This window comes from Mauremys mutica, chromosome 1 (genome assembly GCF_020497125.1).
Source record: "Mauremys mutica isolate MM-2020 ecotype Southern chromosome 1, ASM2049712v1, whole genome shotgun sequence".
Classification (NCBI taxonomy): Eukaryota; Metazoa; Chordata; order Testudines; family Geoemydidae; genus Mauremys; species Mauremys mutica.
The window spans coordinates 332,870,956-332,897,439 of NC_059072.1; the positions used below are offsets into that span (position 1 = coordinate 332,870,956).

The 26,484-nt window shown below is 45.2% G+C and overlaps 1 protein-coding gene across 1 annotated transcript in view; it reads right to left on the minus strand.

Annotated features, from left to right (window-relative positions):
• ARHGAP42 (Rho GTPase activating protein 42) overlaps positions 1 to 26,484 on the minus strand; it is a 259,773-nt gene that overhangs the window by 92,674 nt on the left and 140,615 nt on the right. The window contains exon 4 of the mRNA XM_045019415.1: positions 17,369 to 17,440. Within this exon, the coding sequence (XP_044875350.1) occupies positions 17,369 to 17,440 (72 nt within the window). The remainder of the gene's footprint in view (positions 1 to 17,368; positions 17,441 to 26,484) is intronic.

Here is a 26,484-nt window from a genome sequence, read left to right on the forward strand (position 1 = left end):
AGAAGTCTATCAAAGCATTCCAAATTAAGACTTGAAAAAATAATGTAGGCTTTTCTGACAAAGAACTGAGATGTTCCCCCCCACTCCCAGTCCAAACAGTGCCCATTCAACACTACTCACCTCTTAACTTACTCAAAACACATGTCCATGCATAAAATCATGACCAAAATCATGGAACTAACAGGACATTTGTTTAAGTTCTTTATTCAATCATTTCTCCTCTTCCTTGTGTTTTGTTTGAAAGCTTCCTGCAGCTCCCATTGGCCTGGAATGGCGAACCGCGGCCAGTGGAGCCGCAATCAGCCGAACCTACGGACGTGGCAGGTAAACAAACCGTCCTGGCCCGTCAGGGGCTTTCCCTGAACAAGCGGCAGCCCTAGTTTGAGAACCACTGATCTAGTACAATCCCCTGCTCAAAGCAGGACCAACATCAACTAAATCATCCCAAGCCGGGCCTTAAAAACCTCTAAGGATGGAGATTTCATCACCTCCCTAGGTGGAAAAAAAATCCCCTCCCAGACAAATTATAAAGATGTGCATACCTATAAGTTCAATACTGGAAGAACCTTGTCTCTAAGGCAATGGTTCTCAACCACGGGTACATGTACCCTTGGGGTACGCAGAGGTCTTTCAGGGGGTACCTCAAGTCATCTAAATATTTGCCTAATTTTATAACAGGCTACATAAAAAGCACTAGCAAAGTCAGTACAAACTAAAATTTCATACAGACAATGACTTGTTTATACTGCTCTGTATACTATACACAGAAATGTAAGTACAATATTTAGATCCATTTTTTTTAGTTTATAATTATATAGTAAAAATGAGAAAGTAAGGAATTTTTTCAGTAATAGTGTTCTGTGACACGTTTGTATTTTTATGGCTGATTTTGTAAGCAAGTAGTTTTTAAATGGGGTGAAGCTTGGGGGTTCACAAGACAAATCAGACTCCTGAAAGGGGTTTAGTAGTCTGAAAAGGTTGAGTGCAACTAGGAACTACTTTCAGTAATAAACTCCACTTGGGATTTCAGTACCTCAGCGTATCCACAGATACTGCAGATGGGCAGTTTGGTAGAATGCTGGAGCCTTTGATGCTCCCATTCATAATGGCAAGACACATTAAAGTTTCAAGTCAAGAAACTTGACTTTTGTTACCCTACAAATGCACTGATTTAGAGCTACTATCATCCGCTACCCATTGGAGCGGAGTCATTTTATATTCATATTGCCCAAAGCAAAACTGCTAAGATGACAGAGTCTATGTTCTCAGATTTCCAAATCCCTACACAGTCTGTTTCACAAAGAGAATAAAAAATCGAACAAACAGAAACATGCAGTGAGAAGGGAAGTCTATGGTAATATAGCTAAGTGCTCAGATAGCATGGTTTTCTTTTTAAATGTGAAGAAAAGACTTACAGTGTAGGTGGAGAATAGCAGCTCAGTGACTTAACACCCTTCAAGTAATGCCTGAGCAGAACAGAACTACTTATTACTCTTTTATTTCAAATGCTGCCATGTCTCTAAAGAACAGGAAGGAACCGAGGGGAAATACCATTGTAAGAATCAGGGTTTCATTTGTCCTAACCTGCAAAAAAACAAAAAACCTGCATACATAACATGATCGATTAGCAAGATATTGTTACAGAAACATGGCACTGTCAAACTCTGAACTCCTAATTTACAATAATGTACCTCTCAGGCTTTGGGGGTTTGGGACTGCCATGTGCCACCAGGCAATTGTAACAATATCTCCATGGGCTTTTCAGTCTAGAGTAATCCTTGAGTGAATCCTGGGGTGAATTTTAAAGAAGCTGTGAACTAAAAATGTAATAGGGTAGTGTAACTGTTCAAAGTGTGCAATACAGCAACCTTCCACTCTAGGCCAGATCGCCTCATTTCCCTTCTGTTAGCTGGATCAGGGGAACCATTCTTTTCTAGGAAAGCGGCACAGCTAAATTACACACAACATATCCCTCCCACTACCTCCTACCCTTCCCATACTCTGGGCTGTATCTCATACTTCCTAGGTTTCTCTTACCTTCTCCTCCTTGTGATGACTGGTTGTGCTGCCCTGTTTTGTTTCCTGGTTCCTGCTTCTCGAATTCGGCTACAGGCTGTTGCTTCACTACTGTTACCTGCTGATCGTAGCAGTTTGTTTGTTCCTTGGCCTAGCTCAGTACATAGGTGGCCGTGCTCTGCCCCATTTTAGTATACTATTACTTATCTTACCCTTTTGCAGTCATAATTTCACAGAACACCTCAAAAGAACTCATTTCTTGTAACCATTTTATTCACTGTGTATGGCCTACCAGAGAGCCTTGTTTCACATAACGTAGCTCCTTTTATCAGAGAGGTAGCCGTGTTAGTCTGGTTCTGTAAAAGCAGCAAAGAATCATGTGGCACCTTATAGACTAACAGACGTTTTGCAGCATGAGCTTTCGTGGGTGATTGCCCACTTCGTCGGATGCAAGAGTATGCTCCTTTTGTATCAAGAGAGTTAGAAGGATGCATATTGGTACAGTACATTACAAATCTGCTGTGTACCATCACCAAAGAAATGGGATAGTGGAGAGATTGCATGAGAGTCTGAAGGAGAGTGTACCTTGCATACTGGAGGAACGTCAAGATACATCCTTCCCTATTGCATTAAGTCATGCTTTATATGACATTTGGGGTACACCTCATGAAAATATTGGAGAAACCCCTTTCTACTACTTCTTCAGCTGAGCTATAAGGGAGAAGTTGTCTATGAAGATGAAAAAGGTTCATCCCATCCTTTTGCTGATCTGGAAGCCAACTAATGTGGCTAGGAAATATGTGGGTTTCAACAAATATATCCATGCAAGGCTCCATGCATTCTATCCTGGATAAGCAGGGTATGTTAGGAAAGGGTCTGGAAGCATTTTTTATACTTGTGGCAAGATCTTTTGGGTGGTGGGGTATGGAATGTGGCATGTGCGTTCACCGCAGGGAGAATGCCTTGTTAACCAGTGAGATTTACTGCCTACTGAAAGGGAAACAAATAATAAAGAGGACATTGTGTCTGCATATGATGATGTCATGTGGCCAACTGAGCTGAATCAGAGATATAACCTATGGCCGTGGAATCACCTGGTGCTTCCAGCTAGATACTGCTGAACTTTTGCGGAGAAGGGAAGGAAATTCTGATGACTATTGTGTATTGCCTTCCTGCTCCTGTTCTGTTTCCTGGTTCCTGATCCTTGAACTCTGTGTTCCTGTTCCTTTTGGGATGCAGGGGAAAATTGCTGTGTATATCTGCATAGCGCAGGGTGTGTGCAGCTACTCAGGTCCTGCTGCTACGTATCTGCTTATTGACTGTTGTTATGCTTTGTTCAGACTGTTGCTGTCCTAACTACTTTATGGTTAGTACATGTTTTGATTGACAAGCTACCTGCATGTCTTGCTTCATTTTCTTGTGGTGTGGGAATTGCTGTTCTGGAGTGAAGCAGAACGTAACACTCCTCTACCAGTTTTTCTCTCTGTCTCTCCCTCCATCTGCTCAGCTGCATTCTTTGCCCTGCCTATTTGCCACCACTAACTCCCCTATGCTGTGTGAGTGTTACTAACAGCAGAATGAATATTCAGAAATCTCCTCTTCAATTCATCTTTAGAGAGATCAAGATTCCACTCATTTCCACACTGCTCCTACCTCCCTCATACCAAAACAGAGCAGAGTAAAGCATATGCAATAAAGGAACCAGAGAAAGGAAGAGAGAGGATTGTGTGTGAATGGGAACCTGATCTTCGGTTTCTATGATGGTTGGACATTCTCCCTTCTCCAATGATATCTCCGTTAATTCACTATGTAGGCGACTGTAACCAAACATTGTAAGTTAAAATGGCAGTTCCTCAACTTCACTTTATTTTGTGTTTTCAGTTCAGCAATGATCAAGGTGGAACTAACTGGAATAAATTCTTCAGATTATTCATTCCCTGTATTTGCTGAAAAATATATACAAATTATTATTATGATTATTTTGCTATTTAGTCTGGTTCAGGTGAGGGCTGTTATGATCCTGTTATAGCGCTGGATGGATAATGCTGAATGTTTCTGAACATGGAGATATTTTGCAAAGTTTGTCCAATTCAAATGCTGACTGATCCCCCCTCACACATGCAGCACTTTCTCAAATGTGTGATTTCCTTGAAATGTCATTAATAAAATCGGAACTGTTACTTATTTGGTGCAACTCATTATTTCAGTGATTTTACCCTAGCAAGACTGTTCCGACAAGTAGTTACTTGCAGATCCCGGGCCATACACAATGCTACCCCTAAAAGAATTTACTCTAACAAAAACAGATCAAGGTTGAAGCTGGGGACTGGTGCAGCTTTGTTAATTACCTATTTTTAAGTTTTTTTATTTTTTCGGTTGGTGGTAGATGTAGAATGAAGAATGGCTGGAATGGGGGAGTTAGCGAGAATAAAGTAATTAGAGGAGGCAGAAAGAGGAAAAGAGGGTGACTCAGAGCTCTTCATCTATCTAGCCACAATTAGCACATTATTTTTGTTTCCCCGATGTCTCTTTATAACATATATTTAAACATCTTCTTGCAGACACAAAGAAGCAGAATTGGTCTACTACAAAATAGCTGGTGCAATTTGTTTGCTGCTATTACACAGCATTAGTGACTGACCATGAACATTCACTTCAGTTATTACTGCAGAACAAGGTAATTACATGAGCAAATGCTAATCTAGGTGCATAGGTTGTCATATGCATACATAGTTTGTGTTATGCAAGCAAAGATGCATGTTTTGCACGCACAAAACAGATACATTTCCACGTTTGGAAGACACTGGTAAACTTATTGCTGAAAAAGTAAACCTATGTGTTTAAATGATCCCAGGTTAGATTGTGTGAACTAGGGCCAAAAGGAGTTTGTCTGTCCTGAATAGAGTTGGTGAAGTCAGCTCTGCCCTGCAACACCTGCCAACAATATCAAGCCTGGAAACAGATGGGGAGAATAAAAATGCAGGAGAGAACAAGAGGCATGGGGGAGATTGACTGAGCAACTCTGAGCTAGAAAAGTAGTACAGGATTGGATTTTAGATTGCCTTTTGTTTGTTTGTTAAAGCAAAACCACAGGAGAGGTGTGAACTGTTTCAGAGTAGGTGGGAAAGTCCCCCGCCCCCCACAGAACATCAGTGTGCTAGTTTTGGTTTCTTTCTACAAGTATAGGATGTCCATTTGAAGGCACTGAGCATAGAGAAGAGAGTTGCTGAAGTCACAGCATACCACATATCATATCAGCTACCTATAAAAACCATATATAAGATATACACACTTTATAGGGATTCTCCTTATCTCTTGCTATCATAACAGGAATGTTTAAGATGTCAGAGACAATCCAGCTTTTAAAATACTTTTGACCCGGCTGCACAGGATCATAACGGCCCTCACCTGAACCGTGGAAATTTAAAGTCTAGAAAGGGGGATAAAGTAGCCTTTTAAAAATACATAGGTTAAACTTTAGACATGGACTAAGTTATGTGAGTGAAAAATAATATTCAACTGTCTCACACAGAAGGAGGGAATTATACCAGAGAGAACAAATAATCTATTTGGTTTATTTATTTCTCTATCAATAAAGACATTATCCAAAAGATGAGATCCCTGGAGTGAATAATATTTGTTATTATGAAGCATCCAGCAGCCACAGATAGAATTTTTTATTCTTAAAAGTCAGTAGGTCTTTTATGGATGGCAAACCAGCTGATTGCCATGGGCAGGAGGCAGAGGGTGAAGGGGGGAGCCTCACTCCTCCCCCCTCCCTCGTGCCCCCTGATCGTTGCAAGTCAGCTGGTTGCCCCGGGCAGGGAAGGGAGGGGGGAGGAGTGAGGATGTGGCATGCAGAGTAAAGGGGGAAGGAAGAGGGAAGAAGAGGTGGGTTAAGGGTGAGGACTTGGGGGAAGGGGTGGCGTGGGCGGTCCGAGGGTTGAGCCCCCACCCCTGGTGCTTGCAGAGTAGGGGAAGCTGCCACTACTGCTGCGCAATGTGTAACTGGCACAATTATATTATACATTCCCTATTTACAATATGGTTTAGTAAGAAAATTGCTAAGGCGATTCTATTTGTGGATTCCACGTTCCCCATTAAAGAGTCAGGACTTACATGCAATTACTACACAGAGATATATTAGTTACTGTACTTCAGTATTTTACTGTGCCTTCAGACTGGATAAAGCTTACCTCAGAAATGTATCTACTGACATGTAGTAATTGTTGGCAAATTCTGAATTCAAAATGATGATTGCTTTAGGTACCAGAAAAGATATGCCACATGCCTCAACTACTCATGGTCCTTAAGTACATATTTCCTGCTTTTTGCTGGTTTGCAGGACAGCTATTTTGATCTTTCTGTGTTATTTCTGTGCATAAATTCCCTAGTTACTAGAGTTGTTTTGGTAAAATGATTGGGTCCCATGAAAAGTCTGAAATAAGCAGAGATCCTTTAGCTTAAGTTTCTTGTTTGGCCTGAACAAATTCAATACATCCCTAACTTGAAGAAAAAAACAGCCCAACAAACAAGATGACAAGGAAATGTATTAGAAATGAGGGATTAACACATTATTCAGATAGAGAGTCTAATATTTTGGACCCCTGAATAGTAATATCTGATTAGAAAACTACCGTATATACTCGTTCATAAGCCAAATTTTTTCAGTAAAAAAGGGAGGCACCAGAGAAGGGAGTCGGTTTATGAACGGGTATAGAGAGGGAGAGGTGGGACACAGCCCCTGCCCGCAACAGATGGGGCAAGGAGAGGCAGCACAGCCAGCAGAGCCAGAAGGGAAGAGGCTTCTGGCCACGCTGCTCTCTCCCCAGCCTCTGAAGCAGCTGCAGCTCCGGGGCTGGCAGGCTGCAGCCGTGCTGCTCGGCCCTGCCCCCCAGAGCAGGCTGTGGCCGCGCTGCCCGGGCACCGGAGCACGCTGCGCCCAGCCCAGCCCAGCCCTCTGGAACATGCTGCGGCCGCGCCGCCCGGCCCAGCCCAGAACATGCTGTGGCTGCACTGCCCAGCCTGCCAGAGCAGCTCCACCCAGGCCAGAGACATCCTCCCATGGCCCTCCCCAGATAAGGTGGGAAGGGATGGAATGGGGAGAGTGTGGGGGTCCCGGGCTAGGGTGGGGTCATGTGGGGTTTGGTCACAGGGGTTACTCCCCTGACCCCCAGCTTCTCCCCCCCAAAAAATTTCCCCACCAGTTGCTGTCCCGGCCCATCAGGGTAAGCAGCTGGCGCACCGGGACACTTTGTTTACTTATGTTTACCTCCGTGCCTGCGGACGCTCGCGGTAAACAAACCATCTCGGTCCGCCAGCAGCTTATCCTGATGCCCAGGAGCCAAAGTTTGCCAACCCCCGAATTATAGGGGCTTATGAACGGGTTATAAAATGTTTCCATTTTTACTTATCCATCTTGGGGGGGGGTCATCTTATAAATGAATCGGCTTATGATCGAGTATATATGGTAATATAATCCCATTCCCCAATAAACTCTTTTTTGTTGGTCTTGTAAATAATGGTGAATAGAACTACTTCCCATCCTCAACCTTATGAATTCAGTGTTTGACTCATCCAGCCAAATTAACCTGAAAATTACTCAGCTGGGAGCTGGTGGCCACATACTGCTGAACAGAAATGTAGTGGGGTGGTAGTGCCAGAAATGGAGCTGGAATCAGGAATGTCTGCCCTAAGCATGCTAAGTTCCTCACCTCTGCCACTTAGTAATTTATTTATTTTTATAGGAAAGCAACAAGTTAAAAGATGGCACAGCTGAACTTCCCCCCCTCCCCTTCCCTCAGTATGTCAAAGCTGTTGGAGCTTTACATTCTACTTGTTATTCTAAAGCTCATATCAAAAGGTGCCTTTTTAAAGCCAAAATGTTTACAACAAAAGTGCTTCTGTTCTCCTGTGTAACCCTCTTGTGTCTGTGCAGCCTTTGTTCAGCAGCGGACCACAATTATGTGCTTTCTAGCATCATAAAATTGGAGCAATACCCAGTTTATAGGGAAGCTGCATTTACCATAAGTCTAGAATCATAGAATAGAATATCAACGTTGCAAGGGACGTCAGGAGATCATCTAGTCCAACCCCCTGCTCAAAGCAGGACCAATCCCCAACTAAATCATTCCAGCCAGGGCTTTGTCAAGCCTGACCTTAAAAACTTCTAAGAAAGGAGATTCCACTATCTCCCTAGGTAACCCATTCCAGTGCTTCACCACCCTCCTAGTGAAAAAGTTTTTCCTAATATCCAATCTAAACCTTCCCCACTGCAACTTGAGACCATTACTCCTTGTTCTGTCATCTGGTGCCACAGAGAACAGTCTAGATCCATCCTCTTTGGAACCCCCTTTCAGGTAGTTGAAAGCAGCTATCAAATCCCCCTTCATTCTTCTCTTCTCCAGACTAAATAATCCCAGTTCCCCCAGTCTCTCCTCATAAATCATGTGCTCCAGCCCCCTAATCATTTGTGTTGCCCTCCGCTGGACTTTTTCCACTTTTTCCACATCCTTCTTGTAGTGTGAGGCCCAAAACTGGACACAGTACTCCAGATGAGGCCTCACCAATGCTAAATGGAGGGGAATGATCATGTCCCTCGATCTGCTGGCAATGCCCCTACTTATACAGCCCAAAATGCCATTAGCCTTCTTGGCAACAAGGGCACACTGTTGACTTATATCCAGCTTCTTGTCCACTGTAACCCCTAGGTCCTTCTCTGCAGAACTGCTGCCTAGCCACTTGGTCTATTAGGATTCACTCAAATAATTAAATACAATAGATGAAAAATATTTTCAAGGTGAATTTAGCAAGCAGTCACAGATGATGATGATGATATTAAGGGGATATTTTATTAATATGCACCAACAGAACAAGACTAAAACAATTTACAAGAAATTGAACAAAAATAGAAAGCAAAGGATTTCTAACTTCAGAAATCCTCTTAACCTCTCTAACTTTGAGGAAATACAAAAATGACATATTCCTGTGTCACCATCATGGTGCTATGATTATAAGCCAGCAATAAAATATTGCTCTGGATTCCAGGCTGGACCTTTGCACTGGGACACTTTTAGATGAAGAAACAATTTTGTTTAATTAAAAACAGAAACAAGAATCAAAAGGTTGGTTAAGCCATTTCTGAAAATAAAATGTATATACTAAGAGAAAGAGTGTCTCATTTCTGCTTATTCTTTATCTCTCATTCACCCCTCTTCTGTTCTGACCATTCTCCCATGCTCTTACCCACATGGCCTCTTTCCCTTTCACCCTTCTCCCATCACCATTACCATCCTTAGATTCCTTCTTTCTTCTCTCCACTTACCAGGGAACCCCATGTACCTTCCCTCCTCCCAGCCCCTAAGATTCACACTTCCCTCTCCAGTATTCACCCCCTTGCTCCTCCTTCTGAAAGAGTTCCCCACCTTCATGGTGCCTCCTCTCCACGAATAACCAGCTGTTGTTGAATGGTGGGGAGAGTGGCTGGAGCCCTCTTCTTCTCTCCCTCCATGAAGTCTGTTCTCCCCAGCAGAGGGAAGATGCTGGTGTTGAAGAGTCTATTCTTCCTTTGTGCCAGCTGCCAGGTGAGCTGTTGCCTCCACTGCGCTACTCTATTGCTTCTACTGCCCACAATGTTAGGTCAGCATAGGAACAGGGTCAAGAGGCAGCAGCCATTTGGCCATCAAGGGGAACTCACAGAAGTCCAATTTCTGTCCCCTCAACCTCATATCGAGCACAAATTGAGGTAAGACAAAAAGCTTAAAAAGCCCTACAGTGACCTGGCTTTGGGGACAAGTCATGGCCAGCTTAAAACACCTGGCAATTGCTTACAGCCTTATAATTAAAATAACTTGACATGTACTTTTGTTACCACAGCTCAGATTCACACTGATACTTAAAGGGTTTCAAAACTGGTGACCTTGTGGACACACAAGGCCCAATGTTGACTCTGCTCAGATACCAGCTTACCATGACACGTTGACTCTGCCCATTTCTCTAATGCTAAGGAATCTTTCTGTTTACCGCCATTAAAAACCAATTTGCATTTGCACTGGATATCCTAAAACTAAACTAAGTTAGCTTTCTTTACGGAATCATAGTGGATTTCCAGCTGCTATAGGGTGACTCGCCAAGAAACTCTAATAACTTCTGCATAATGTAACTGTAAAAGCTATATTTTCATTTTGTTTTATGAGTGTTACATTGTTGGGCAATACAAATGTGACAGTTACAAACTACACTGTAACTTCTGTGGCTAGACTAAGTGAGCTGCGGTGAAATATAGCTGGGGTAAATTAATCCCAGCAGTGAACATGAATTTGTTTTCCAAGTTAAAAGGAATACTTATAGCTAAGAATGAATTAAAGTAAAAACAACAACAGAAATTCCCTTGGGATAGAAGAAATAACAATTTTCTGAAACATGAAATTTTAAAAAGGGAAATAACACTGTTCTTTTAACTCTTAAAAAAATCTAAGTTTTCTTCTTTTCTCTTTGATCTGATTTAGTCTGTAGTAAAAGTCAATGAACATTTGAACAAATATTGCTAAATACTGTAATTGATAGATAAAAAGAAACACGAGAGTTTGGCCTTAGCGCACACAACACATCACACAATGATCTCACCAATGTTACCAGCTGGGGACCAGCAAACCACATTTACCAAATAAGGTAAGTTGCTTCGTTCCTGAAATTTTTTCCCAGTTAGCTCACTCCGCTTTTCCTATGATTTATACAATAATTACAGAGGTCATTTTTTCAACTCAGATGGAGTAAATCATCAGGCTACCTAATGCAAGGCTGGATTTCTGTAGTCTCTAGAGAGTTCTCCGTTTTATTTAAACTGAATGTGCACAGAAAAGGAAGAATTGAAATATGTGCAATAAAAACAGAAGAGCAAGTAATATAAATAATCAAGAAGGGCAGTAAGGGACGTAGATTGTGTACTGTTGGTTTGGTTACAAACACTAATATTTTATTTCCAAGATCTGTGGGGACAGTTTTTGTGTCTTACAAAGGATTATTCTTTATTATTGGAGATTCCAATAATATATATTATATATGAAAACCACTTGATATATGAAAACCACTTGAACTTTACTCACTGGGTTTATGGTGACACTGAATATAAAATACAGATGTACAGCTTTATACTGTATATTGGGTATAGTTTATCCTCAAGTATCAGAGGGGTAGCCGTGTTAGTCTGGTTCTGTAGAAGCAGCAAAGAGTCCTGTGGCACCTTATAGACTAACAGACGTTTTGCAACATGAGCTTACGTGGGTGAATACTTGCATCCGAAGAAGTGGGTATTCATCCACGAAAGCTCATGCTGCAAAACGTCTGTTAGTCTATAAGGTGCCACAGGACTCTTTGCTGTTTATCCTCAATAATCTTTCTAATTTGTGCAATTCCATTACCACAATTCTGTCAGAAATCCTCTTCCTAACCCTTATTTTTAACTTTGTGGGCCTATATCTGCTTTAGGTATACATGCAGCTCCCACTGAAGTAAATCCAGTAATTAAAAAGAAAGAAAAAAGAAGAAACCCTAAATACTCAAAACCCTTCCTCACATCCTTTCCTTCCCCAGTGAATTCTGACAAAAGCTGATAGCTCATACTGATATTAATACCTCCCATTATATAGATGCTAATAATGCTCACATTTGAGCAAGGTGCTACTTCTACAAGGTACATATTATAAACTTAACAGGAGTAAAACAATTCAAATTAAAAAGGTCTGATAAAGAAAGAAAATGATACAATGTTTAGAACATGTTTTTAAAAGAATATAGGAGCACAAACCAGGTAACTCTGGTCAAAAAGACTGATTAACCATTTTCACACCCAGCTACTCAAATTGTGCTTGCAGTTGTGGGAATTGTGCATGAAAACTAGGAGCACAATTTAACCTACCTTTGCATGCCTAATTTAAAAAAAAATCAGACAAAAATTACCTCTAAATATATTGCTTTTTTCTATTCCATTCTATATAGATTCTTATACACACGTCACCATAGTATTGGAGCAACTTGCAGGAGTGCATTAGCAATGTGACTAACATCTCTCATTTGTGATTTGCTTTCTCTCCCATCTTCTCTTCAGGGGGAGAACTGTGCATGCAGTTTATTATGTTCTTTGATAGGGCTGTTTTATTTTGTTAGGGTTTGGATTTTTTTTTTAAAAGTACATGCTGCTGTGAGTTTATGTTAGAAAAAAGCAAGTTCAAAGAAGTGCAACTTTCCTGTTGCAGGACAAGGTGGTGAGGTTTGCATCTTTGGCACCTTTACCACTATCCAGAGAGTTTGAGGGCCCAGTGAAGATGTCAAGTATAAATGAAATCACTGTGTACAAACATCCTTTGAGTGCTGTGAAACTTTCATTACAAAAGTCCAAACTGGGTTTCCAGTTTGTTACATATACAGAGATCACTCCACATTCAGCCAAAAGTTCACTAAAAGTTTGCAAATCTACTGTGCAAACCTGTATTAACTAAAGAGTTTTGTAAGTTTCACACCCCTGAGCGATGTAAATTATGCTGAAGTAATTTGTAGTGGCAACATAGCCTCAGTTTTCCATACCTTTATTACTAACCCATTCCTATTGTACTTTATAGATTTACCATTCTTGTTAGAGGTTCTCATTTTTTTTTGAAGAACATTAAATGTAATTAAGTATCACCTCTTTGTGCTGCTCTCATTCATCTCAATGCCCTTTGCAACTATTTCATTTGACGGGTCCACCTCATATCAGACCCAATCATACCGTAGACTATGTGGGTGGTCTGAACCACCCAGCATTGAAGCTGACAGTTGAACTCAGGCAAAGCAGAAGAAGAAAAGACAAATATAATTATTTTGGATTTTTCTAAAACAACCAACTAGTAGAGCTCCTGTCTGGTGGCTGAGCCTAAGAGGTGTCAACCCAGGAACCTAATGGTCCAAAAGAAAGGTAACAAGGTCTAATGCTGGGGTCGGCAACCTACAGCACGTGTGCCACCTTTGGCACGCGAGCCGATTTTGCCTGGCACGTGGCTGCTAGCCGGGGTCCCGGCTGCCAGCCCCGCTCAGCACGCTGCCGGCTGAGTGAACGGAACCCCTGGCCGGCAGGAGGCTGAGCGGGGCCGGTGGCTGGGACCCCAGACTGGCGGCAGGGTTAGGGTTAGGGTGCCTCCCTGGGGGGGTTCCTGCAGCGGATGCATGTGGGCGGCGGTCCCCATGTGCCCCCTGGCTCCCCCCTCACCGCACTCAGGTTCTGCGGCTCCCAGGAGTGTGAGCCGCCGGAGCGCGGGGCCCTGAGACTACTGCCAGAGGGGCAGCGGCGGGTCACGCTCTTGGGAGCCGCAGAGCCTAAGCGCGGTGAGGGGAGAGCCGGGGGGCGCACGGGGACCACCGCTCGCATGCATCCGCTGCAGGAGCCCCCCCGGGAGGGCACTGGGCCGCAGCCCAGTCAGGCACTCCCCCCAGTTTCCCCCCTCACCGCTGCCCCTCCCGCAGCTCCCCCCCCTCCCACTGCCTCAGCACTCCACGTGGAGTATTGCCTCCACATGGAGCCAGCATCTGACTGGCATGGGCATGGTAAGGGGAGTCCCAGGGCGCAGTCAGGGAGAAGGGGGAGGGTGGGATGGATCGGGAGTTCTGGGGGGGCTGTCAGGGGGCAGGGGTGTGGAGAGGGATAGAAGCAGTCAGGGGACAGGGAGCAGGAGGAGGGTTGGATGGGTCAGGAGTTCTGGAGGTCCTGTCAGAGGGCAGGGAGTGGTTGGATGGGGCATGGGAGTCCCTGGGGGTCTGTCTGGGGGCGGGGATGTGGATAAGGGTTGGGGCAATCAGGGGACAGGTAGGGGGTAGGCTCCTAGGGGGGCAGTTAGGGTGGGGGGGTATCAGGAGGGGGCAATCAGGGGACAAGGAGCAGGGGAGTGTTGGGGGTTCTGACCGGGGCAATCGGGGTGGGAAGTGGGAGGGAGTGGATGGGGGTGGGGCTAAGGCAGGGCTCTCCCCTCTTTTTTGATTGTTGAAATATGGTAACCCTAGGTGAGGGGGGAGCTGGGGGGCGCATGGGGGCTGGCACCTGCATACAGCCTGCAGGAGCCCCCAAGAGGGCGCCGAGCCGCAGCCTGGGCGGGAGGGGTGGGAGGGCGCAGCTGCTCCCCACTAGCGGCACCACCACCTTTGCAGGGCTGCCGCCCCCCCTGCACCGCACCGGCTCCTCCATGGCTGGGGCTCGCTGCTGCCGCAAGCGGGATGCTCTGGCTCTCCGGTGCCTCCGGAAGGCAGCTTCTCCCTGCCGAGCTGCTGCAGCAGCCCAAGCCCGGCAAAGGCAGTGAGTGGACTCGGGGCGGAGGCCACCTGGGTGGGGTGGGGAGGGGAGGGCTTGCAGGGGGGCTGTGCACCCTCCAGGGAAGCTCAGGGCGCGGGGAGGGGGGACCTGGTCTGGGGAGCAGCCCCTGGGCACGGCTGGCCCCTGGGCAGGCTGGCCCCTGAGGTCTATAAAGGCTCGTTGGGATTTTCCCCTCAATGAACACATGTGCAAGGGGAGGGGTCGCAAGGTGGAAGTTTTGCCTGGGGTGCAAAATATCCTTGCACCGGCCCTGCCCTAGGAGGTGCGTGCACCCCAGGTTAAGAACCACCACACTAAACTGATAAGATCTGCATTTTAATTTAATTTTAAATGAAGCTTCTTAAACATTTTAAAAGACTTGTTTACTTTACATACAACAATAGTTTATAGACTTATAGAGAGAGACTTTCTAAAAACGTTAAAATGTATTACCGGCACGCAAAACCTTAAATTAGAGTGAATAAATGAAGACTCGGCACATCAGTTCTGAAAGGTTGCCGACCCCTGGTCTAATGGATTAGGCACAAGACTGAGTTGGAAGATCTGGGTTCCAGTCTTAGCTCAGCCACTAAGTTGTTGTGTGGCTTGGGCAATTCTCTTGACCTCTGCATGTCCCTTTCCCCCAGTTATGAAATGGGGACAAATGCCTATCCAGCAGGAACGCTGTAAGAATTAATTAATGTTTGTAAAGTGCTCTGCCCAGGTAGAGCCCTATACAAAGTGTCTGGTGTTACTGTTCATGGCAACAGCAAACGGGAGTGAGCAATCCCCAAACACGGAAGTATTAACTGTCTACAGAGTCACTGATTGCATATATCTAAAGGGGACAGTGAGTGCTGCACATTGCTCTACAATGACCTCCGCACCCTGACTAAGAAGCCATGTTAATGACCTCTGGATAGAGTCTTGATTAGCTTCTCCAGACACTGTCAGCAACACAGTGAGTCTCTATAGAAGAGGCAATCACGTCCCTGAAGCTATGTTATTACAAAATAAAATAGCAACACAAAGAATCAAACAACTGTCAATGCATGTAGGAATGAAAACTGTTAAAAAAATAGAAAGCATTTTCAGGTGGCATTACACTCTATTATCTGCAGCATAGTTAAAAACAAATTTCCATGTTCTGTATCTACATAGCAAGACATAGGTGTGGTGAGGAAAGCATGCCGCTGTACACAAAAAAAATATCAAACATGAGGGAAGGAAACATCTTCTTTGTCCACAGAAGTCTGAACACAAGTCCACAGCAGGAATTTGATCTAAACATGTGCTGAGTTCCTGTACAGAGGGTTCTCCATCTCTCTGCAACACTCACAGGAGTAGTACAGAAAACACTCAAATATTATCACTTACATTCTCCATTTCTCCTCTTACCATATATATTTTCTCCTCCTGTGACTCTGCTCTGATGCAGAAAGAGTGCAAGCCCTATTATCTATTTTATAGGCCCACCACGTTATGCTCTTTATACAAGAACTAAACAAAACTAGAATGGTTTCTTCAAACCAAAGCAATATTAAAAATTGAAAGACTTCCCAGATAATCTGTCTGCAAAGTTTTAAATCAAGGGTACAATATTTCAGAAGCAGTACATGTACTCAGGGAGCACTGTCTGGTACCAGAATATGCACCTTATTAACTATATGCACCTTTAAGACTCTCCAAGGCAACTAATCAGCAGAGTTCTGTGCACCTTAAGAATTCTGCATTGAACTGGAAATAGGGCTTTCTAGGTTGAGAGACTACACCTAGGAAACTCCTTTTCTGAATGCACCCCCAGGTTCCCTGGGCTCAATATTGAGCCTTGCTACAGCTCTTTGTGCTGCTCTGCCAATTATATAGATGTCTTAAACCACCGACTAGAGATTCTCCATATAGAAGAAATATCTGGACACTGAAACCCAGAGAGGGGCAAAGGCCGAAGGAGACATGGCCAAAGCACACTGAGCTCTGAGAATGAAGGAGCCACAATCAGCGGCTTTGTCATTCGCCTCCTCTGCTGCGCCCAGAGGGGAGATAGGCCTCTTTGTAAGGAGTTGGAGGTGAATCAGTTCATCTGACTGTTTCTCCTCCCATCTTAAAACCACTCTTTTTTGGTTTCTCCTTTCCTCCATCAGTTTTGTTTATCTATTATTTAAGTTTTTGTAGTTTTCCAGATGCACAAAATTATTATTACTGATGTTTCTTATGGCAGTGCTTAAGGGACAACCAAGAACAGGGCCCCATTGTGCTAGGCCTTGTGAAAACACCGTAGTAAATGGTCTCTACCCCCAAAGAGCTTGCTATCTAACTTGACATTATAGACACAAGGTGGGGGAGGGATGTAACACACAAGCAGAAAACATCACGTTATTTCCATACTTGTGAGGGGAAAGAGGTGACATTGGATTTACTTAGGAGGGATTAAGAAAAATGGAAAGAAAGGGGAAGGGAAGTAGGGTGAGGGGCCAGGACAGGGGAAAAGGGGGTAAAAGTGGCAGGTGGGGAATGAAGCTGAGGTGAAGAGACTGTGATGGAGGGGGAAGGAGAGGACTGAAGCAAACAGCCAATGAGTATAGGGCAGACAAAACTGTAAAAAGTTCTCTCAGAGTTCCTGCCTTCGCTGCTTTTTCAGCTGCTAGGATAGGAACATTGGAGATGTTCACAATGCACATTACAATGACTCTGGGCTAGTAAAAACTGAGTGTCTACAATATTTCTCAGTTACTTTTTGGTTTTCCATATCGGAGTGAATTAAACCTAAATACAGAAAATAAAGGCAACTAAAGGATATGGCAGATTTGCTGCAAAACAAAAGGTTCTGTTAGTGCCTGAGGTATGCAATATATCCAGAACCTTAAAATGTCCCTTCTAAAATGTTCCATTCCTCTGAAGCAAAGAACTAAGTCCAATTTATCAATACACAAATACACTGAGAACAATGGTATCATTACTTTAAAATGTTTGTAATCTAACAATCAACATAACGTGAACTTCAAGCAAATATAAAATAAATAAGAATTGGTTTCTTACTTTTGCTGCACCTATTTGTTCTTTACGAAACTTTTCCAGCGGTGCTATTAACACATCATTGGCATTCTGGATCTGAAATGTCAAATGTAAATATTCAAATATGTCTCTTTTTCATATATAATATTTAAAGAAAGTTGGCAGTGACAGTACAACTTCAGTAAATCTCACTTTGCTAATCTACAAACCTGATAAAAACCCAGCGGTTTAATCACAGTTGTCAAAGAAGGTTTAACGGCAGAGTGCAGATAAGGCTCCACTTACAAATGCTTCTTTGCTTTTATAAAGTATACTACAAAACATTTCCCAATGTATTATGAAGCATCATCATAAATAATTAAAACTTAATTATATTTGTCAATATAAAATAAAGTACTCATGCTGCATACATAGGATTCCTGGTATTTGTTTTCCCTGAAATTTAGAGTTTACAATCTAATTTCAGACAAGATGCAACAACTGGAAGTAAAACAATCTGGCAGAATTGGGGAGAAGACAAAGGTAACAGTGTTAGGAACATGACTACATAGACTAGTTATGTGCATAAATAGATAGCTTAGTCATTTCAGCAATTCCTCTGATCATCTAGCCACGCCAGTTAAGGGAATAATCCAAAAGAAAAGCTGAAAAAAGTTACAAAATATATAAAATTGGCAACTATCATGTTTATCCTCTTACACTTAACCTGGAAGCTCTAATTATGTGATAGCTTTCATTTTTTCCATTGTTTGTTCACTTAGAGCAGGGGTTCCCAAACTTGGTTCACAGCTTGTTCGGGGTAAGCCCCTGGCGGGCCGCGAGATGCTTTATTTACCTGAGCGTCCACAAGTACGGCTTCTCACAGCTCCCAGTGGCTGTGGTTCACTGTTCCCAGACAACGGGAGCTGCGGGAAGCGGTGGCCTGGCCAACGCCGCTTCCCGCAGCTCCCATTGGCCAGGAACAGCGAACCGTGGCCGCTGGGAGCTGCAAGCAGCCACACCTGCAGATGCTTAGGTAAACAAAGCGTCTCACGGCCTGCCAGGGGCCTGAACAAGCCGCGAACCAAGTTTGGGAACCCCTGCCTTAGAGTGAAATTCACTCCAATGCAGAAGGCAAACAAAAATGCCTGTGCATTATTTAAACCTTACTTAACCTCAAAGCTAAGGGGTTATGTGGCATGTAAGTCACTCATTAGGTTTTGGCTAGGAAGGATCTATTCATTTCTTTTGCTATCTTAATGTATTTATCTTTTTGCCATGCAATACCACTTAAAAAAAACTGTACTCAATCTTTTTGCTAAAATTTCTATGAGAAATCATTCATTTTCAGGCTTAGACACAACAGCCAGAGGAAGACTTTTTATACGAGCCTCATTCTGAGTCACGTCACTGACTTCAGTTGCAAAGTTATGTATCTCTCACACAGATTTGGTGTCCCCCCATTTTTATTGTTGTAAATTATTCACCTCAGAAATAAAGAATAAAAAAACTGATTATACAACATTTTATTTACCTTAAAGGAATTAATAGCAAAGCATTTTAAGTTTCCTGCATAAATAATTGTTTGTTCCCTCATTTCTGGTCTTTACCACATACATTGCATTCCACATTTGGATCTTGGCAGGTAGGGAGGATGGGCAGAGCTAATGTGAATAAGACAGATATGAATGAGGAACGCTCTGGTAGCTTTACATAATAAGGGCTAGTCTACACTTACCTGCCAGTTCGACGCGGAGAGTTCGACTTTTCGGAGTTCGAACTATCGCGTCTAATATAGACGCGATAGTTCGAACTCCGGAAGCGCTCCGTTCGACTCCGGTACTCCACCACTGCAAACGGCGGTGGCGGAGTCGACCTTGGAGCCGCGGAGTTCGGTTCCGCGGCGTCTGGACGGGTGAGTACTTCGAACTAGGGTACTTCGAATTCAGCTACGCTATTCACGTAGCTGAATTTGCGTACCCTAGTTCGACCCCCGTTCTTAGTGTAGACAAGTGACAAAGACACAGGCCTAAGTGACAAGACACAGTGCTATTATAGCATGAAAGCTTCCAAAGGGCTATAATAGTCCAGACAAATTAATCTGTAAAATATAAACAAAAATTCAGCAAACAGATTTTTTTCAAAACTAAGATTTCATTCCCAAAGCTCACACAGTCACTCTCTCAGTCAGGTGGTCCCTGCGGACAGAAGGTGAGTGATAAAAAGCAAAACTCTCAAACTGCCATACCTACTTAATAGAAACACTAAGGTAGCACTAGCAGCACTCGACAAGTTTGATGACATGGTGGCCCAAAGTGACCAAGTTGAAAAACAGAACAACTGACACCACCGCTGACAGTGTTTATGACAAAGACTAAATAATAAAATTTAGCATATGGTAGAATGTCCTGCAGACATGATAACAAAATAATAGAAGTATGGCCTACAAAACTAGAAGTCTTGAGAGCCAGACCTTACCAAAATACCTCCATGCCAGTGTGACTCCCCTGAGCTTTTATTGAATTAAATATGACAGTCGGTACTATATAGTATTTCCTGTCTTATTCATTTTGATATTGTATTAAATGTTATGCTGTTCCCTAAAGTGTCATTTTCCACTGATATTCTGATTTGTTATTGGTATTTAAGGTAGCAACTAGAGACCTGAACTGAGATTGGGGCCCTTATGTGCTAGGCACTATGCAAACACATAGTTAGACAGACCAAGTCCCAAAGAGCTTGCATTCTAAATAGGACAGGCAAGGGCAAACACAGGTGAAGTGACTTGCCCAAGGCCACATGGCGGGTCTGTGGCACAGCCAGGAATAGAACCAAGGCCTCATGAAGCCCAGTTCAAGGACACACCTGCATTGAATAAGTTTGTGAGAAGAAAGCTACACATCTTGACAGCTGGTTGGACATGGCTGAAGCATTTAGCATCTATAAAAGCAAGGGAGATTGTTTTAACGTTTGGCACAAGAGGGACTTGGGCACTATAGAATGGATGTCTCTCTTTTTCCCCATCTCCCACGAGGAAAGAAATTGAGATTTGTGATGGAGACTTGAACTCCTACTGTCTTACAACCACTTGCCACATTTCCCAGTGTACCAATATCCGTTGTGGCATATAACAATTATACACATATAAGATGAATGCTTCTCTTTATAATCATCAGTAAAAAAGTTAATATTGGTATAAAATAATCACTATTTGTCTTCAGCGTTAACAACACACTGAGTTGAATGAGGCTGTTCACAACACTCAGAGTTGTCACTTTCATGTGCCTTGCATTCAGACTCTGGAGACCACTCGAAGCAGTTCATATTTTAACGGCTTTCTTCACAACCTTCAAATGAGAGAAACTTACTTTTTATTGTTAACCGACAGTTTAACTTATGAAGCATAAATCATCTGCTGCAAATTCCATTGCTGTGAAATCTCAGAATACAAAATGGTCCCTGCTCTAGACATCGTGAAAGAGCTAGCTTATATACACTCATATGGCATTATAAGGAGATGCCAAGCAACAAGGGTTCCAGTACCATTTAGGACCACTGTACTTCATACACAAGGGAATTTAGAATTAGGAATGGGCAATGGATATAGCAAGAAATTAAAAGAATATGTTCATTTAAATAAATATAGAAATAGTTTCCTGGGTTAAGTCAAGATACGCAGACAGAATGCTGCACATTAGTCCCAGTGAAGAACGCTTCTGATGACAGAGCACTGATGTGGCAATCCTCTTCCTGGCAAACTATGCATTAGACAAGCCAGGAAGGAGTATTTATTTTGGGAAGAGAAGCCTGCCAATAAACTATCGGAGAGAATCCTGGCAGATGCAATTCAACGGACCTCATTATAGGATTCAGGCTGCTCAGCTGTGTAAAGACTCCCTCTCTATCTTCACTGGACTTTGGTGGCCTAGCTTTGATAAACCATAAATATACAGCTGGTAGAACTTCTGCCTGGCACATTTATTTTCTTTTCATTACTGGTTCATATCACTGGAATTATATTATATTATAGTTGGCTTGTTTTGGCATCTCATTTGTTGATATTTTTTGGCTAAAATAATCTGTTGCATGACTGAGTACTGGGTAATCTTTACGATACCCCTCCACAATGTGTCACTTTGCAATACTAATGCATATATATATAATATGATTTTTACAAGTAAGGCTCTGGACCTTTCTTTGAACTTTCCTTTACTGAGTGGCCAATATACTATACTATATACACCTCTACTTCGATATAACGCTGTCCTCGGGAGCCAAAAATCTTACCATGTTATAGGTGAAACCGCGTTATATCGAACTTGCTTTGATACACCTGAGTGCGCAGCCCCACCTTCCCGGAGCACTGCTTTACCGCGTTATATCCAAATTCGTGTTATATCAGGTCACGTTATATCAAGGTAGAGGTGTATATAGTATATTATATATATATATACACACACATATATATACACACATATACATATATATATATACACACACACACAGAGAATACTATACTATAGTGTATATTATATATATATATATATACACACATATATATACATACACTATATTATACTATTATACTATACATACACTATATACATACATACACACACACTATATTATATTATAATAAAAGAGAGAGAAAGAGATAATTGAGAGTGTGGAGAAAATAATAATGTTCTTACATCACCATCTATCTCAAACTGTTGAAATCATTAATTACATCTTCTCACTGATGGTCAAAATCAATGGGAAGTGCTTTGAGCATCTAAGATTTATTCTGAGAATGTTTTAAAAAGAATTTCTCGAGTAATAATCTCTCATTTTGTAGAATGAAGCTAGATTTCCCTTTTTGAATTTAAAAACAAATTCTAAAACTAATGGGCATCATTACTCTTGTCCAATGAACTTTGTACTAATTATTACTGTACTGATTTGGTTGACCTATCACTGTAACAGCTGCTTCTAAAAGATATACAGATAGATAGATAGATGTATGTATACATTAATAGAAGGAATAACACCAAAGGAATAAACTGTCCCATAAATCTGAGATTCCGAGTACAGCATCTTGAAAAAAAAAACCTAAGTCATCAAATTAAAACTAAAGTCAATTATTATTTGCATGTATATACAGTTGAACCCTGTTATGTCGCTGGCCTAGGGGTTTGCCAAAAAGCGTCGAGATAACCGATGATCGAGATAAACAAAAACCAATATGGCGGCAATACATTAACATGTGCTTGAAATTTCTTTATGTACATGATGTGCGTTAATAAATGAGAATGTACATGCACATGTTTTTGGAGGTTTTTTGTACACAACAGCGTTGCCGCGATTTGTTTGATGAAGCGATCGGCATGCTATAAAAATGTACATACATGTTTGCTAACAACAAAAGGCATATGTGCACCAACTAACAGCAGAGATTTACCAGTATATTAAGAATAAAAGTTTACATGTCTGTATCATGGCTTTGGAGACCTTCTCGTAGGTCTTTGCATTCAGTTTTTTTGGAGCGCAGTTTTTTTGTTTACCAGTATACAATACAAACCACCGTCGATTCTTGATACAAACCTTTATTATATTCTCCAACATTGCAAACACAAAGATCGCTCACAAAATCACAAAATCACAAAAAACGTGCGGGGTGTAGTTCGTTTTTACAAAAAGCTAACCAGTGTCAAAATTAAATTTGCGAGTCATTTCACTCTGACACAGCTCTGAAAAGTATCGTACACGCGGTTACTATGGTTTCTTTACAAAGTCTAAAATGCTTTGTTGCTTTTTGCCTTTAACAGTCTGCTTGAAAACAAATGCTTCAATATTATTTATGCTGTCTAAAACAGTTTCATCTCCTACAAAAGAACCATACAGTCGAATTTTCTGTAGCATTTCTACCACCTCAGCAGCTGAGGGAATTGGTTCCAAATCTTCGTCCGCATCTTCTTCATCTTCTTTGTCATTGCCGCATGCAGATGTGCTTGCCTGTGCTGACTGCACACTTGATACAATGTCTTCATCGGTGATCACGCCATCAGTAACGACGTCTTTGTCGATTTCTATGTAATCTCGGAATTCCTGGACAGTGATGGCTAACTCCTGTGCCTCCTCTTCCAAGATAGCATCTGTAAGGCTTGATTTTCCCGCCACTTCCGCGAGTTCTTCTGCAGCTGCACGGCACTGTGCCTGAAACTCATCATCGGAAATATCCTGAATGACGCAGTGCATCCAGCAGTTTGAGATTGTTTCCTTCTTCACGTCATTCCAGGCTGATCTCAGGAAGTTCATTGCATCTAGAAGGGAAGGGGTGTACTGTGCCTTCTTTTCATCATGGAGCAGGTATTGGCGCATCAACATTTTCCTGTAGTACACCTTAAGCACTTGGATTATCCCCTGGTCCATTGGTTGGAGCTTACTGGTTGTGTTAGGTGGGAGATAAAAGATCTTAATGGCCTTGAGACCAGGAACATCCGGATGAGCTCTACAGTTGTCCACGATCAGTGCCACCTTCCTTTTCTCTGCTTGGAACTTCCTGTCCCACTTTTTCACCCATGCACTGAATAGATCTCCTGTGATCCAGGCGCTTGGCTGGCCATCGTAATCACATTGGAGAACTTTGGTCTGCTTAAAGCATCTGGGATTCTTGGACTTTCCTATAACGTAGAGCGGGAGTTTTTGGCTTCCATCCATGTTAGCAGCAACTAGCACTGTAAGTCGGTCCTTCGACTTTTTTCCACCGTGACAAGCCTCCCCACGAAACGCCATAGTCTTGTCTGGAAGGCATTTCCAAAACAGCCCAGTTTCATCAGCATTAAAAATGTTCCGAGTCTCATAGGTATCCAAAATTGTGCGCATTTGAGTCTTCAGCCATGAATCCACTTGTTCCTGTTGAACCGCAGCGCTCTCTCCACAAATTGCTTTGAAGACAATGTTGTGCCTCTTTTTGAAACGATCCACCCACCCCTGACTTGCTTTAAAGTCAGGGTGTCCTAGCTTTGCAGCAAGGATGTCCGCCTTCTCCATCAGCAAGGGACCATTGACGGGAAGCTTTGTTGCTCGCGTATTTGTGAACCATTGAAACAGTGCATCGTCGACATCTTTGTGCTCAGCCACTCTAAGTTTTTTTCTTGCTGGATCAAAGACAGACTTCTCGTACATTTGCTTTATCACGTTGGCCTTCTTTTTACATCCTGAAATGGTGTTTGCTGGAATGCCATGCTGACGACTAAGGTCTGCCGGTTTTCTTCCTTTTTCTAGCTGCAGTATGATTTCATACTTTTTCTCTATTGACTGATTGTCCAGTTTTCTCTTAACACCTCCAGACATTTTTAGAAGGGAAAAAATAAACAGATCCTTCAGACAAGATCAACAAGAATGAGTGAACTGGCATGGGAGTGAACGACCATACGGACCGTGATCACGTACTACGTGAACTCAGCACATGCGCAGTGAATCGAGATAACCGTCTTATACACGCTGCCTACACGTGGCTGGATCCGGCGAAGCGGGACAGGGAAGCCGGGCGGGCGGCCGTGGACGGGGACCCGGAGCCGGGCAGCCAAAGAAGCGGGACCAGGTAAGCGGGGCCGGGCGGCAGGCGAAGCGGGGACCGGGTAAGCGGGCCGGGCGGGCGGGCGGCAGGCGAAGCGGGGACCAGGTATGCGGGGCTGGGCGGGCGGGCAGGGACGGGCAGGGACCGGGTCTGCGGGGCGGGCGGGCGGCGAAGCGGAGCCGGGCGGACGGGCGGGCGGCGAAGCGGGGACCAGCGAAGCGGAGCCGGGCGGGCGGGCGGCAGGCGACGCGGGGACCGGGGCTGCGGGGCCGGGCGGGACCGGGCAGCGAACGGCTAGGCGCGGCCGGGCGGGCAGGCGGGGCCGGGCAGGGACCGGGTATGCGGGGCCGGGCGGGCGGGGACGGGCAGGGACCGGGTATGCGGGGCCGGGCGGCGGGGACGGGCAGGGACCGGGTATGCGGGGCCGGGCGGGCGGGGACGGGCAGGGACCGGGTATGCGGGGCCGGGCGGGCGGGGACGGGCAGGGACCGGGAATGCGGGGCCGGGCGGCAGGGACGGGCAGGGACCGGGTATGCGGGGCCGGGCGGGCTGGCGGGGACGGGCAGGGACCGGGTATGCGGGGCCGGGCGGGCGGGGACGGGCAGGGACCGGGTATGCGGGGCCGGGCGGCGGGGACGGGCAGGGATCGGGTATGCGGGGCCGGGCGGGCGGGCAGGGACGGGCAGGGACCGGGTATGCGGGGGCGGGCGGGCGGCGAAGCGGAGCCGGGCGGACGGGCGGACGGCGAAGCGGGGAACGGCGAAGCGGAGCCGGGCGGGCGGGCGGAGGGCGACGCGGGGACCAAGTATGCGGGGCCGGGCAGGGACGGGAAGGGACCGGGTATGCGGGGCCGGGCGGGCGGGGACGGGCAGGGACCGGGTATGCGGGGCCGGGCGGGCGGGGATGGGCAGGGACCGGGTATGCGGGGCCGGGCGGCGGGGCCGGGCAGGGACCGGGTATGCGGGGCCGGGCGGGCGGGCGGGGCCGGGCAGGGACCGGGTATGCGGGGGCGGGTGGGCGGCGAAGCGGAGCCGGGCGGACGGGCGGGCGGCGAAGCGGGGACCGGCGAAGCGGAGCCAGGCAGGCGCGCGGCAGGCGAAGCGGGGACGCGCCGGGCAGCGGGGACGGGCAGGGACCGGGTCTGCGGGGACGGGCGGGCGGGCGGGGCCGGGCAGGGAACGGGTATGCGGAGCCGGGCGGGCGGCGGCAGGCGAAGCGGGGACCAGGTATGCGGGGCGGGCGGGCGGGGACGGGCAGGGACCGGGTATGCGGGGCCGGGCGGGCGGGCGGCGAAGCGGGGGCGGGCGGACGGTCGGGCGGCGAAGCGGGCCGGGCGGACGTCGGGCGGCGAAGCGGGGACCGGCGAAGCGGAGCCGGCGGGCGGGCGGCAGGCGAAGCGGGGACCAGGTATGCGGGGCCGGGCGGGCGGGGACGGGCAGGGACCAGGTATGCGGGGCCGGGCGGGCGGCGAAGCGGAGCCGGGCGGACGGGCGGGCGGCGAAGCGGGGACCAGGTAAGCGGGGCCGGGCGGGGCCGGGCAGGGACCGGGTATGAGGGGCCGGGCGGCGGGGCCGGGCCGGGACCGGGTATGCGGGGCCGG